The 13,490-nt window shown below is 47.8% G+C and overlaps 1 protein-coding gene across 3 annotated transcripts in view; it reads right to left on the reverse strand.

Annotated features, from left to right (window-relative positions):
- The window catches only part of LOC115195730 (transcriptional activator GLI3), a 136,569-nt gene that overhangs the window by 85,408 nt on the left and 37,671 nt on the right, over window positions 1-13,490 (reverse strand). For all 3 annotated transcript variants that reach the window (XM_029755900.1, XM_029755901.1, XM_029755899.1), the window contains exon 3: window positions 3,633-3,902. In XM_029755900.1, coding sequence (XP_029611760.1) covers window positions 3,633-3,902 — 270 coding nt within the window. The remainder of the gene's footprint in view (window positions 1-3,632; window positions 3,903-13,490) is intronic.

A 13,490-nucleotide genomic window follows, 5' to 3' on the forward strand; every position in this document is an offset into this window, starting at 1 on the left:
CTTCCACCTTGCTATTTCTTTAAGAAGCCCTGGTCTAAGAGGTCTCAGAGGTGAGACATGGAGAAGGCTTTGGTGTGAGGATTACCAGCTGGTGGTGCTTGGCCTTGGATCTTGATTCCTGACAGCGGACTATAACGCTGATATGCTCCCTCTTCTACTTCAGCTATAAGAGTCTGTCTCGGTCCACACAATGACCGAGTATACTGTGTCATCACAGACACACACAACCACCAAACAGCCTTGGTTGTTAAGGAACCAACCAACATACTTAAGGATTGTTTCAACAGCTTACTGCTTTTCCTTCCCTCCCCAGTCGCCTTCCTTTGACAAAACATCTTCTGATGTTTCAATACTGTTTGGATTGGTAAGAAACATAAGAAAGCCGACCATTGAAGAGAATACGCTTCACGATCCCGTAACGGGAACTGTTTTGACTGGCCGAGGAGGAAGGGGCGAACGAGTGTTTAAGAAAAAGACAAACACTTGAAGGAAAGAAGAGGGATCCCGGAGGAGGGAGAGAGCGGAGACGACGGACGGATCTCCAGCAAGTGTTCCACTGTTGCTGAGGACCGCTGACCCGCTAATCAGCACACAATGTAAACAGATGTCGCTAGCGCCGCAGCCCGGCGCACTAACGTCCTCACAATACACACGTTCTCATAATACAGAAATCGTTAAAAAGAAAAACAAGTCTCTGTCTCTTTCTTATTAATCCTCCTCCCCAATCCTTCCTCCTCCTTATCCAGGCAAAAGCCCCACGTATTAGTGTTGTGGTAAGCAGGATATGGACTCTTATCCAGTGTTTGCCCAAGAAAAGCGGCTAAGAAGCTAGGCATCACCGCGATTTAGCTAATGCACACAATAGGGTCTATTTTTCCTTAATGCCTCCTCCTTTATGTGGGCAAGTGGGTGTAAAGATGAGAGTAAACACAAACATCAGAGTCTTATAGGCCTCAGACAGGGGAGTGGGAGAGAGCACAGAAGGGGCTGCTTGAAAAGGAAAGATTTGCGAAGAGAAGCAGCGACCTCTAAAAAGAACACACGCTCCCCTCCCCCTCCTCCGACCCCCAATACCCACCCTCCTCTTCTTCTCAACACCCAGCACAACGCGTATCACCACCACAGCTATGACCATGACGACCCGGCAGTCCAGGTGCGCTTGAGGCTGCAGGTGTCGGCGCGTTTAGCCGCATTAAGCACTGACAGTACAACGGAGGGAAGAGTAATCGCGTTTACCTGGCTGTCGGACGCAGCCAGGCCGTGCGGCGCCCCGCGCTCTGCAAGCACAGCACAAAGACCCATGCTCCCCTCTACATCACCCTCACAGTCACAACATACACCTGGGATACATTTAGGGAGGTGACAGTCAGTCAGAGACCCCAGGGGAGAGGGAGTGTTGGGGGACTGGACCGTGGAAGTAGGTTTGGGAGGGGTTCAACCAAGCACAGGGTCAATGTTCTTCACACCTCTGGGGCTAGTGGTGGTGGTGGTGTTCAAAGGGGCTGGAGTCGGTTTGGGGGGGGGGGGGGCTAGGGCCCTCCCCCTTTCCTGACCCCCAGACTGAAGGCACCATGAGGGGCTGAGGTGGAGGCTCTGGAGCCTGGTCCTGGGTCTTGCCTGGGTCCAATCATAGAGAATGGGACCGGGCCGACCTGCAGGCGCCTTCATGGACACCTCGTGTTCCCCACACCTGGTACCAGAGGAAGCCATTTTACACAGCCCCCGGCCTGCTCTCTTCTCTGACCTCTGGTCGTAATTCTTTCTGAACTGAGTCAGGGTCAGGGCACGTCCCAAGGACATCCATTTACTTTACACTCCACCCTCCGAGGAAAAAAACGACTGTCTTCACATTTCAGCATGTACTCCATATGTACTTTTCTACTGAACTTCACTCGGAATTAGTCATCTCAATTCTGTAAAATAATTGCCTGTGTGCTAAAACATTGGGATGGAATTGATACTTTTATCGATATCTGAGTCCGAGAAAGAGAGAGAGAGAGAGAGAGAGAGAGAGAGAGAGAGAGAGAGAGAGAGAGAGAGAGAGAGAGAGAGAGAGAGAGAGAGAGAAACAGAACAGGGGGAGGGCCTATAGCACCAGTCATCTCTCTATCCACTCTGCCCTCTGACTGGTCTGATTGCTGTCTTGCGGCCCAGGAGGCCCCCAAGTGGAAAGAATGGAGCCCTTTGAGGCTCTACGACCCCTTTGACTTTTCCTGCTGCTTCTGAACTCTCCATTTCAGACTCTGACTTTTACGCATGACCCTGAGGCACTGCCACCCCTCACTGTGACCTCCAACCACCCCCACCCACCCGTCCCCCCAAGCCCTCGCCCCTAGTTCCCCCTCGGCTTCAGTGTGCTTAAACCCCCTACCCCAAGTGCTCAACCCCAGTGCTCACAAACACACACACTCACAATCAAAAGTGGCAGTCCTGCTGAGCTAAGACCGGGCTGTAATCGACAGTAATGTTCTGCTTGCGAGGATCCTGTCCACTATACCAATGAACAGTCCCAGGGCCTGACTTTAAGTAACCTTTCAGATTAGTACTGTGGCTCTGTGGTGGATGGAAGCACCAGTGCACAAAGGAGACGCTGGCTTATGAACTAACTAAATAAATAGAGTTACAGTAAAGAAATGGAGCCGGAGCCAGAGCAAGGGACAGAGAGACCTTTTCATTACGGCCTGCGGATTAAAACCCCTCTGTCAGGCCCAATTCACAGGCAATGTATCGAAAGTAAACAAACCGTCAGATCAAATCCTGGAGGCCACGTCCTTTCAGGCTACGGTGGCGGGGAAATGAACCTCCTAAACAGCCCCCAGCTCTCCACTCATCTGTCTCTCTTTCATTCTATTACTGCATCTTTCTCTTATTCCTTCTCCCTCTCTCTCTCTCTCTCTTTCATATTTTATTTTCTATCATTTTTCCATCATAACCTCAAACCTCATGTACCTCTCTCACTCCTCCCTTTATCTATACTGTATCTCTCTCTTCCTCCCTTCTCCCTTTCTCTCACCCACAGTCTCTCCGTTCCCAGTGAGAGAGAAGGGGGAGGAGGAGGAGGAGGGGGGGGGGTAGCGAGTGTGGTTTGACTGCGCAATGCAGTGTAGTGTAGAGTTGGGGTTTTGATGTGTGTGTGTGTTGATGAGTGGAAGTGGAGTACTGGGCTCAGACAGGCCCCTAATGAGGGAATTAAGGAGCTGCGCTGAATGCTCCACATACTAACTTCCCAGAGAGAGAGAGAGAGAGAGAGAGAGCAGCTGATCTGTCAGGCCTAATCAAGTGACTAGCAGCCTTGCATTCTACCTATTATTCTACAGAACCTTGGTGCCACTGTTCAGAGGGTGTTGGGTGGTCTACAGGTATGCCGCCTCACTCAAATTACAGTATATTGCTCACAAATACACACGAACACGGTTAATTTTTTTGACTTATAATTGATCTCACCCCCAGTTTTTTTTTAAATGTAATTATCCATCAATCTATTCAGTAACTCACTGAGACAATTCAAAACGTGCTGACACAAACTAAGCAAGGACCCACTACTTTTGGCATCACAAACATTCTCTAACAATCAAATGGAACATCCTATCCAACCCCTCCTCTATAAACTGAGGTCCGTTGTCTGTACTCACCGTAGTGGGAGTCCAGGTATCCGTTGCGAGGGTCCATGGCGAACAGCGTGCCGCGGTACGGGAGGCCGTGGTCGACCAGGTGGGGCAGCGAGCTGTGCAACTCTTTCTTTACCAACGGTGGGCGCTCTTCTGTGGAGGTGGAGGGCTCTTCACCCAGCTTGCTGCCAGGGGGCCCGGGTGTGGGGGCCTGGGTGCTGATGGCATTGCGCCTCTCACGGTGGTGGTGGTGGTGGTGGTGGTGGTGGTACGGCGTGCCCAAGCTCTCATCCTCTGTAAGGGGACAGGGGGGAGAGAGAGAGGGTAAGGTCCTAACTTATTGAGGGTACATACACCATAATTGATCCCTGTACATTTAAAGCTACTGTACAGAGCCTAAAGTCTGCTGAAGGGCAGTAGTTTCACAGTCAGTAGAATTAGACCAGATGAATTACGGATGCTGCCGTCAAGGGGAATTTCTTTACCTCTCAGAGTCAATACACACACACAAATTAGATAATGTAGCATACTCCTATGAGAGGCAGGGGATTTGTTTTGTACACATGCAACCAACCAAGTATGCATGGTGGGTCTTCCCTGCAAATCCACGTTGGTTTGGTCTCCATATAAGCCAGCTGAACGTGTGAGTTCTCAAGCAGAAGACAGCTCAAGCCAATAGGACTCAAGCAAAAGACAGCTCAAGCCAATAGGACTCAAGCAGAAGACAGCGCAAGCCAATAGGACTCAAGCAGAAGACAGCTCAAGCCAATAGGACTCATCTCTGGTGCTCTCACCAACTAAACGAACCCCCTGCATCACAGCTACATTCAGGGGGGGGCGATTCCAAAGTCGGATCTTAAAGTCAGCCTCGTCTGTTCCTTTTATAAAATAAATGGATTCCCATGGAGAAGGCAAACGGGTCTTTCCGCCTGCATTCCAAACTGCCCATTAAGCGGCCTCATGGTATCAACACCCCCCCACCCCACTTTCTCCACACCCCCTCTCTGCCAGAGTAATCTCTTTCTCTCTCTATTTCTCTCTCCAGGTGAAGGAGAGAAACTAAGCGGAGAGATGGAAAGACGGAAAGGAGAGTCCCCCTGAGAAGCTATCCCTGGTGTGCTGGGTTCGTGGGGATGAAAGTGAAGAGAGTTCAAGGGCTGAGCCGCTTTGGAAAGAATGTACCTTTGAGCTGACCACTGACCCTGGCCTTCATGGTCCCTGACCTGGTGAGTGCTACTGTACAGACTAGTTCTGAGTAGTCCCTGAAGAGAGCATACTCTGGACACTCTTCATGTAACACTAACTCCTACACACTTGAATAGTGTCCAAGAAATGATGAATGTTGAGCTTTATTGTAAATAAAAAGAGATTATTCCTATCATCTGTACCTTTAGTATGATTATGATCAATTATTACATTTTAACATGCTTAGGTTAATGTTTTGTATGATCGGAAGTTTTACACTGGCTCATTGAAAGTTTTACACTGGCTCATCAAAAGTTTTACACTGGCTCATCAAACATTTTATACTGGCTGATCTAAAGTTTTACACTGGCTCATCTAAAGTTTTACACTGGCTCTAGCCGTATGCGCTTCAGAACTATTGCAGAGCCTGTTTGATTCAGTCACATACAATTCTGTCTTCCTAAATGCTTCAAATCCATCCTATTCCTCCATCCTGATCCAGAGAGTCCACTGAGTTTGGCCTTATCTTGACTGAGCAACAGATCCACTTCATTGGAGGCTGCTGGGAAATCTCCTCTGGTCCAGCCCTGGTTCCTGGTTGATGCGGTGCCCCCTGTTGCTCTCTCTTTTTTAACGTCTCACTGAGGGCCCTGACAGAGTGCCACAGTGCCGACGCCAAAGGTTCTGTAGCATTTACCAGCCTAGCGCTGTAAGGCCCCCTATGAACTGGAGGCAATGGAGAACCGCAGCCCTCCAAAAGCCAATTAAGTGCAGAGGAGAGGGGCTAGATTAAAGAGCGCTACCCCGAGTCGGAGAGAGAGAGGGGTCGAGAGTAGAGTGAAAGAGAGAGAGAACGAGAGACCCCCTCTCACTCTCCCACGTCCATTACCAGTGTTAGGGCCCAGCCATGCCCCGACTGGTGGCACAGCGCTCGGAGCAGCAAATTCCACGAGACTTAACACAGAACTGACAAACCAGCAAGAGAGCAGAGGCTCATGCTCTCCTCCGCAGGAAATTATAGTGTCAGTTATGATATAAGTATTTAATCCTATACTGCACAGCCCGTGATCTTATTAAGGGAATAATGGCACTTATGCTGTTAAAGCTGGATTAATAGGGTCTGCTCTTGCAAAGCGCAATATTAACATAAAGGGATTTCAGACTCGGGGTTCATCTTCTCGCATGGATTGGATTTGAGGAAGAAAGTGGGGACTGTAAACTGTGCTGGGAGCAACTAGAGCAAAGGACAGGGTTATGCTGCTGAGAGGAGTGTAGGCCTGTATGTACTGAATACTGATCCAGCAAACACAGTGTCGAAGCCGGGAATAATATCTTACGGTAGACCTGGAGAGGTTTCTAATTCTTGGTCAAGTTTATTTCTGTTTTGCTCCATAGACTTGACATACACAATGTGCTTGTAGCGATAATCTTTGAACATTTGGAAGTGAAGTCAAACTCCCACAAGCCTATGCAGCTAACACCGTATATGAACTCTTCCTGGAGAGAAAATACTTTGGTAATTATTCCCAAAGATATTATTACACTACGTTCCTGTGTCTCTCTTTGGCTTCTTCCCCTTTTCCCCATTTGGGTGTCTTTCTCTCCCTCCCTCCCTCCCCCTCCCTCCCTCTTTCCCTCTCAGTGAACTCCAGCCCTACTCACTTATGTCTCGGAGAGGTCAAGCAGCTAATATTTAAATCAAACTATTGTCACTCCAACATTCTTCTCCCCTCCACGTCACCATGGTGAACTGTCATTCTGCCATATACCACCTTAAATGGGTTCATTATTTCAGTATATACCACCTTAAATGTTTTTTTTATTTCAGTGTATAGCACCATAAATGGGTTCATTATTTCAGTGTATACCACCTTAAATGGGTTTTTTATTTCAGTGTATACCACCTTAAATGGGTTCATTATTTCAGAGTGTACCACTTTAAAAGGTTTAACAAATAGTTGGCAGCAGAAGGTCAAGAACTAAAACTTGAATGGTGAGAATGAAATAGGAGGGATCCCCCAAGGCTCAGTCCTATCCCCATTTCTATTTTTTTATCCCGATCACAGGTCATCCAACCTAAACGGCTGGAAAACTTGGTTATATTTTACTTGACTTTACTTGAACCCCCTTGAGCTTCATAGGTGCAGTTTACTGATAATGATTATATTTTTTTTTGGTCTAATGTATATCCAATGGTGTTTTGGTGTTTCATAGTGTATTGCGTTGGATAGCTAGAGGCTTTATAGTCAGTGTTCTCATCCATTGTGGCTGTCCAGCATACTCTGCCTCTGATGTGGAGGACTCAGGTGTCTGCAAACACTTTGAAAAGCCTGAACTTCAGGAGCACCTCTCCAAACCTGAACACCATCAGCCTCAAACAGACCCTCTTGGCTTTTTCTCTTTCTTCCCTCCCTCATTTTTTCATTTCTCTTTTATTCCCTCCCTTTTTCCCATGGTTGCCCCCATCCCGTCCTCCTCTCCTCCACCGGTTCACAAGTCCATTCACCCACAACACAAAGCAGGAGGCCGGTCCTCGGTGGACCAAAGGGAAGCATGCCTCACACACAAAAAAATTGTGAAAAAAAAGACCTATCCCGGACTCTCTATGGTGATTGAATTTCTTAACATCTTTTCAAAAACTGCTTAAATGCCTGCAGGCGAGAGGAAGAAACAAGCTAATGGTGGATGGGGAGCACTGAACAAATTTCAGAGCCCTTTCCTGCTCGCGTTTGAGGTTGAAAGCGAGCTCCTGCCTTTCAAGTTTCAAAGTCCTCCTTCCTCCCGCAGTGTCACTGAAGGATTTGAAAAGAAGGTAATTGTGCTCACTGCAGTCCTGATCAGAGTGCACGCCCGGCTCTAGTATTTCAGGAGTTCTCTGCCACTATAATGGAGCCTATGCTCTCTCCATCCTCTCTCCCTGGCATTCTCTCTCCTCTCCTCCTCTCTTCTCTCCTATCCATCTCTCTCTAGCGACTCTCTCTCTCTATCCACCTTATCTTTTTTCCCCCTCTCTCTCATTCTTTCTTTTTCGATCTCACTTTTCTCTCAGTGTCTCTTTCTTTCTCACTTTCTCTCTATCTCTCTTTCTCGCCCAGCCAGCCGCTCATTAAATCCTAATGCTCAGGTTTTTTACCCTTTTTATGTTGGGGCCTTCCATTGTAAAAGGCTTCTCTGGATACCTTCAGAGAAAGCCCCATGCCTGAGCAGGGGAGGAGAGGGCCTTTAATGGAAGGGGGAAAAGGAGGAGGGAACGAATACAACAAATGACAAAATGAAAATATAAAAGAGATAATGAGGAATGGAGTGGAGCCAATTCCTTAGAGGAGGGGGAAAGAGAACGAGAGAGAGAGAGAGAGATAGAGAGTTGGGCCCTGGGACAAGGGAGCTGAAGTTAAGGGTGCCTGGCTGATTCAAAGTAATGAGAGGGAGCGAAGACAAAAAGCCTCTGCTTCGGAGGGAGTCGGTGTTTCTCAAAGGCAGCCGTTGTGTAGAACAAGGGTCGGAGTGCCAATCTGCTCCTGCCTCTCAGACATTTGATTTGGTACTCTACAGCCAACACCATGTAGGAGTCTCCGCTGCCTTAAGCTACTACATGTGTTTCAGTCAGATGAACACAAAGGGGCATTTTCATCAGTCTTGCACATTCTACCCCCGAACTGGCTTTGTTGTGCGAAACCTTTACCATCGAGGAGGTGTCGTTTGCCTCTGAACAAGCGCCAGCGACACAACAACCATTCTCCTCCACCTGCGAACATTTACAAGCCGCGTTGTCTGTGGCACGGTGATGGGGTTTGGCTGAGGAACCCGACAAAGGGGGGAAAAGATGAGAAGAGGAGTGGAGGAAAACACAAAACACTTCTTCAAAGCTCCTCTCCTCCTGTGCGATAATCTCTCTTTCCGTCTTCTTTCTTTCTCTTGCAAATCAACTCCCGCGAAAAAGACTGAAGACTGCCCAATTAACAATGAGAGGGAGGCAAACATTTCAGCGGCTGGCTAGAGTTTAATAAGAGCGTAGCAGCTACCTCTCCAAGCGGCTTAGGAAGAGCTCGCTGTACATGGCACCTGCGCTTTAGAGCGAGGGAATCACTCACGATTAGCAGCGCAGGCTGAAAGAAGAGACAGAGAGAGAACCTTCAAACTCCACCAAGAGGAGGAATCGCAAACACAACAAGAGAAGAGAACGGGGAAGATTAGTGCAATTGTGTGGGGTATTTTTCTGATCAACTTTTTGGCTGCCGGTCTCATAGGATGCAGGTTTTGCCAGAATGTTTTCTTTTAGCCACCGCTGAGGGAGCTTCAGTGGTATCTCCCACAACAGAGTTCAGTTGTGTGTTGTGTTGAAGGTGACTGAGTCTTAATGGAGCTTCTTCCTATGTCTGTTTACAGTGACACGGAGACGTGTCAAGAAACTCTTTGTAGAATGACACTAGCACAACATCTCAGAGGATCCTGTGTGCTTAACCTCACAAGTCATCATCTGTAGCATCTTGGACAATCAACTATTGGCCATCTTCCCATTTATCAATCACCAACACAATAGCTGTGGAATTACATGATTTGGATAAGATTTCTTTTCAGGAGAACAAGCGAGAAAAGTAGACCGTTACCAATCTGTGAAATGTAAATAAAAAAAGCACTAAAAAGTTAGCCGTTGCGCAACACGGCAGAATTCACTGTCAGTAACTTTCAGCCCTTGTCTTATTTCCCCTCTGCAGAGTGGTCCCATAGTGGTGCATTATGTAAATACAGCTGCTGTGAGTGATGCTTAGAGTAATTGCAGTGAGAAGCGGTGGGCAGGTCGGGAAGATTCCTGATTTCCCCCACAGCCCGACTACTGCTCTCCTCGATATTCATCTAGGCTAATTTCGACGGCTCCCACGTCTCAATTTGGCTCGGCGGCACACCGCCCCCTCCCTTCGGCATCCCCAGACCCCATCTCCCCGGCCCGGAGTCCCACACCCCTCACTCCGCCGCTGGGGCTCTGCTGGGACCCTACCAGGGGCCCCTGGCTCTCAGTCCCAGCCCATAGCCTAGAGGGGAGAGGAATCAAAAGAAATCTAGGCTTCTTCCCCCCTTCCCTTGTCTGTCTGCTCTCCCTGCTCACCTCAAATCAGCCTCACAGCAGGGCCGTGCCTAACCCCCACTCCAATCCCTACTGACTACCTTTCATACATCAGGGGCCGGATGCAAGCCATCCGTAGGGCTAAAACCACTCTCTACAACCCCCCCCCCCCCCCCCCCCCCAGCCTATTTCATCAGGAGCACATTGTGGTGAAGGAGCAGAGCTACACTGGTCAAAGAGCTACACGCACTGGGTAAAAAGAACAGTGATGAGTTGGGGCCATGCCTTTTTGAATGTTGAAGAATTTCACTCAAAGGGCACCTTGACTCATATACTCTTTTAAGAATCAAACCGAGGAGATGCATTTGCTCAGCGCTCGAAACCACGAACGCAATAACGAAGTCTGACCAGCATTGACATTGCTTCATATTCAACTAACAAGGTCATCAGCATCCGACAACCTTGTCTGTTATCCTTATTGACCTCCAGTCTTCCACCACGATATAATATGATTGTGATACCGTACAGTTATGACAGAAGTGTGACTGGACTGGACGGGCTGGATGGGCTGCTAACTGGGTCTGTTAGGGTAGAGGGTGGATTCAGGCATGGCTCCCAGCCCACCAGGCCGGACTAGGCCAGCTTTCCACTGGGCCGGAGCATTGGAATCCCACTTCTGACGCCACTGTGATCCGGACGGGGCCTGTGGCACTCAGATTAGGAGGCGCTCGCCAAGAGAACATGGACACCCAGCCAAAGCAAGGAGGTGGGGAAGTGCCAACCAACAGTTAGAGCGAAATAAAAAATAGTTATAGTGAATTAGGTCCAAATGTCACTGTGGTGAATTCTCACCTAACAATACAGAATTATTCAAAGACATAATACATTTATCTCACTATAGTTTCTACAAACTTTATGAAGAGTTTTTTTCATGGCTGCCTCTCAGAGCTGCTTTTCTAACACATTGCGATGGATGGTGTGTGTGTGTGTGTGTGTGTGTGTGTGTCTGAATACATGCGAGGCGATCAGGCAGAGCGGGCTCCATTAAGACAGTTAGCCAGTGCTTACTAGTCAGAGGGATAATTAGACACTTCAAAGGCACCTGCCCACTGCCGTCCCAGAGGGGGATAGAATCGCCCGCATCCTCCCTCCCCCTCCACCCCCCTGCCCCATTTAAAAGCATGTTAACTCCTATCTGAGGCTAGCAGGCTAATTTAACTTTTGACATTTGATATCTGAGGAATGAGAGGGATCAGCCGTTTAGCTGGAACCGGATTACCTCCCTCATCCCCCCCCCCCTCTCCCCATCGGTCCTCTGCCGCCCTCCTCCCCCACATCCAACCCCCCCACATCCAACCCCCTCCCACACCCTCTCTCTCTCTCTCTGTCAGGCCGGGTGGATGGTGGATTCATTAATTTGCCCGCTGCTAAGCAGTTTATCAATGACTGGTAAATGTCTCAGGCTCTGAGTGGAACATCCATCGCTTGGTTCTTCTCCCTGTCCCTCTCTCCCTCTCCCCAGCTCAGTGGCCATGGTGATTAGGGTTCTTCTGATGTTAAATCCAATGTATGGATCAGCCCACTGCCCTGGCCGGTACTCACTTAGTTAGCTGTTGATCTATTCTGGCTGTAACTACCTGCTTAACAGCTCAACCAACAGTGTAGAGGTCGAATCAAAGTGTTTGAAGTACATTCAGCAATTTCTACAGAGACATGGCAGTTTTGTAATAGTTTCCAGTAGCCATTTTTTTGCGCTTTCAGGCATAATTTTGCGAAATGAAAATAAATTCTACACACAAATGACCTCTCACACCCAGTAACCATTCCAGGGAACCAATCAGGTGCGAGCTTCGCTGACCTCTGACCTGCCATGTGGAGGAGAGGTGTTAAGAGTTAATTCAAGGCTGTAACCTCTCATTGGTTGTGGTCTTGACGCTCTCTGTTCAATGTCTACATTACAGGTTGAATCAGGGGCTTTGTGCGAGTGTGACGGATTTGGGTTAAACGCACAACATGCCCGAGCTCCTTTGATGCGGCAGCTGTTAACGCTTACCATTTCTCACCCGCCGCATTCAGACATACGGGCTCTTTTTACAGGGAGAGCATGAGAATCAGAATTCCAAACTACATGCCAAACGTCATAAAAATAACACGACCAAACAGATTTCTGTACCGCTTGCCCAAAGCCATAAAAACAACCCAACCCGGCAATCAGGGGCTCTGAACACTCTGAACACATCCAGTCACCTGAAAAAAGAAAACCCGCTTCAAGGTAAATCGACATTCTCTACCTTGACACGATAATCATTTGAAAGTCATCCGTTGATTTACCGTGCCGTTTTTCCCTCACTTTTCCTGACAGCTCGAGACTTGCTTCGTTCCGTCAAAGTCTCTGCGTCGACAAATCACAGGCAACAATGAATCCTTTTACAAAGATATCAGTCTTCATTTACTCTACACAACCCTCATTATAGAGGAGATTTGAATAACTTCTGCCACCAACTGCAGTTCATTTTCCCCTCCTGTGATCTAGGGGTCATTCCATGTAATTTCAGCAAGTCATGACACCCACCACCTCAGATGGTTCTGAACTTGTTTCTGTAGTTAGAAACTGAGAAATGTAGCTAATTGATTGCACCCTAATTGGCCATTTTAATTTATAGGATACTGTAGTAGCTAACATCCGATTTGGACCAAACTTTTTTGTAACAGTGAGTAAGACATCAAAAGAAATGGTTTTCGAGCTTCATATGGATTTTGGATGCAATCAATTAGCTTAAATTTAGCTTAAGCTCAAATTATATTTCAACAAAATAATGTTGCAGGAATGCCATTCTTATCTGTTTCTAACAACAGAAACTATTTCAAAATAATCTGAGATGGTGGGTGTCGAGTTCCTCTTTCTTCAGCTTTTTGAGGTGGAACAACCCCTAGGAGGGAGTGACCACTCCGTAAACAGCACGTAATTCAGCCCCCCAAAACACCTAGGTGAAGCGCGGACCCCATCATTACACTGTCGCAGGCAGCCATAGAAGCCTTAGAGATTAAAGGATCAGACTCAACCACAGTCTGGAGCTGAGGAGAGGTGGGAGGTGGAAAAGGTGGCTAGAGAAAAAAAAGCACAATCTTTCTCCCTATGATTAGATAGCCAACTTAGTCAAAGCCAGGCCACCATGCTAGAGACGGAGAATGAGAGAGATTTTTCTTTGTAAAGCTTCGACAATTACTAAATGTTGTAAGGTTTGTCTTGGAAGCTCGCTCCCGCAATCATCCAAAACTGATGGAGTCACACATAATAGCTGGGCTTATGAAAGGATAAGAGTAGGTAAACAAGGAAACAAGACTATTCTAATCAGAGAGAGAGAGAAATGAAAGAGTTAGAGGAGTGCAGAGAGTGAGAGCAATGAAAGAGTTAGAGGAGTGCAGAGAGAAAGAGCAATGAAAGAGTTAGAGGAGTGCAGAGAGAGAGAGAGAGAGAGAGAGAGAGAGAGAGAGAGAGAGAGAGAGAGAGAGAGAGAGAGAGAGAGAGAGAGAGAGAGAGAGAGAGAGAGAGAGAGAGAGAGAGAGAGATAGAGCGAGGAGAGAGAGAGAGAGAGAGAGAGAGAGAGAGAGAGAGAGAGAGAGGATATAGAGAA

The sequence above is a fragment of the Salmo trutta genome, chromosome 6, assembly GCF_901001165.1.
Source record: "Salmo trutta chromosome 6, fSalTru1.1, whole genome shotgun sequence".
Classification (NCBI taxonomy): Eukaryota; Metazoa; Chordata; class Actinopteri; order Salmoniformes; family Salmonidae; genus Salmo; species Salmo trutta.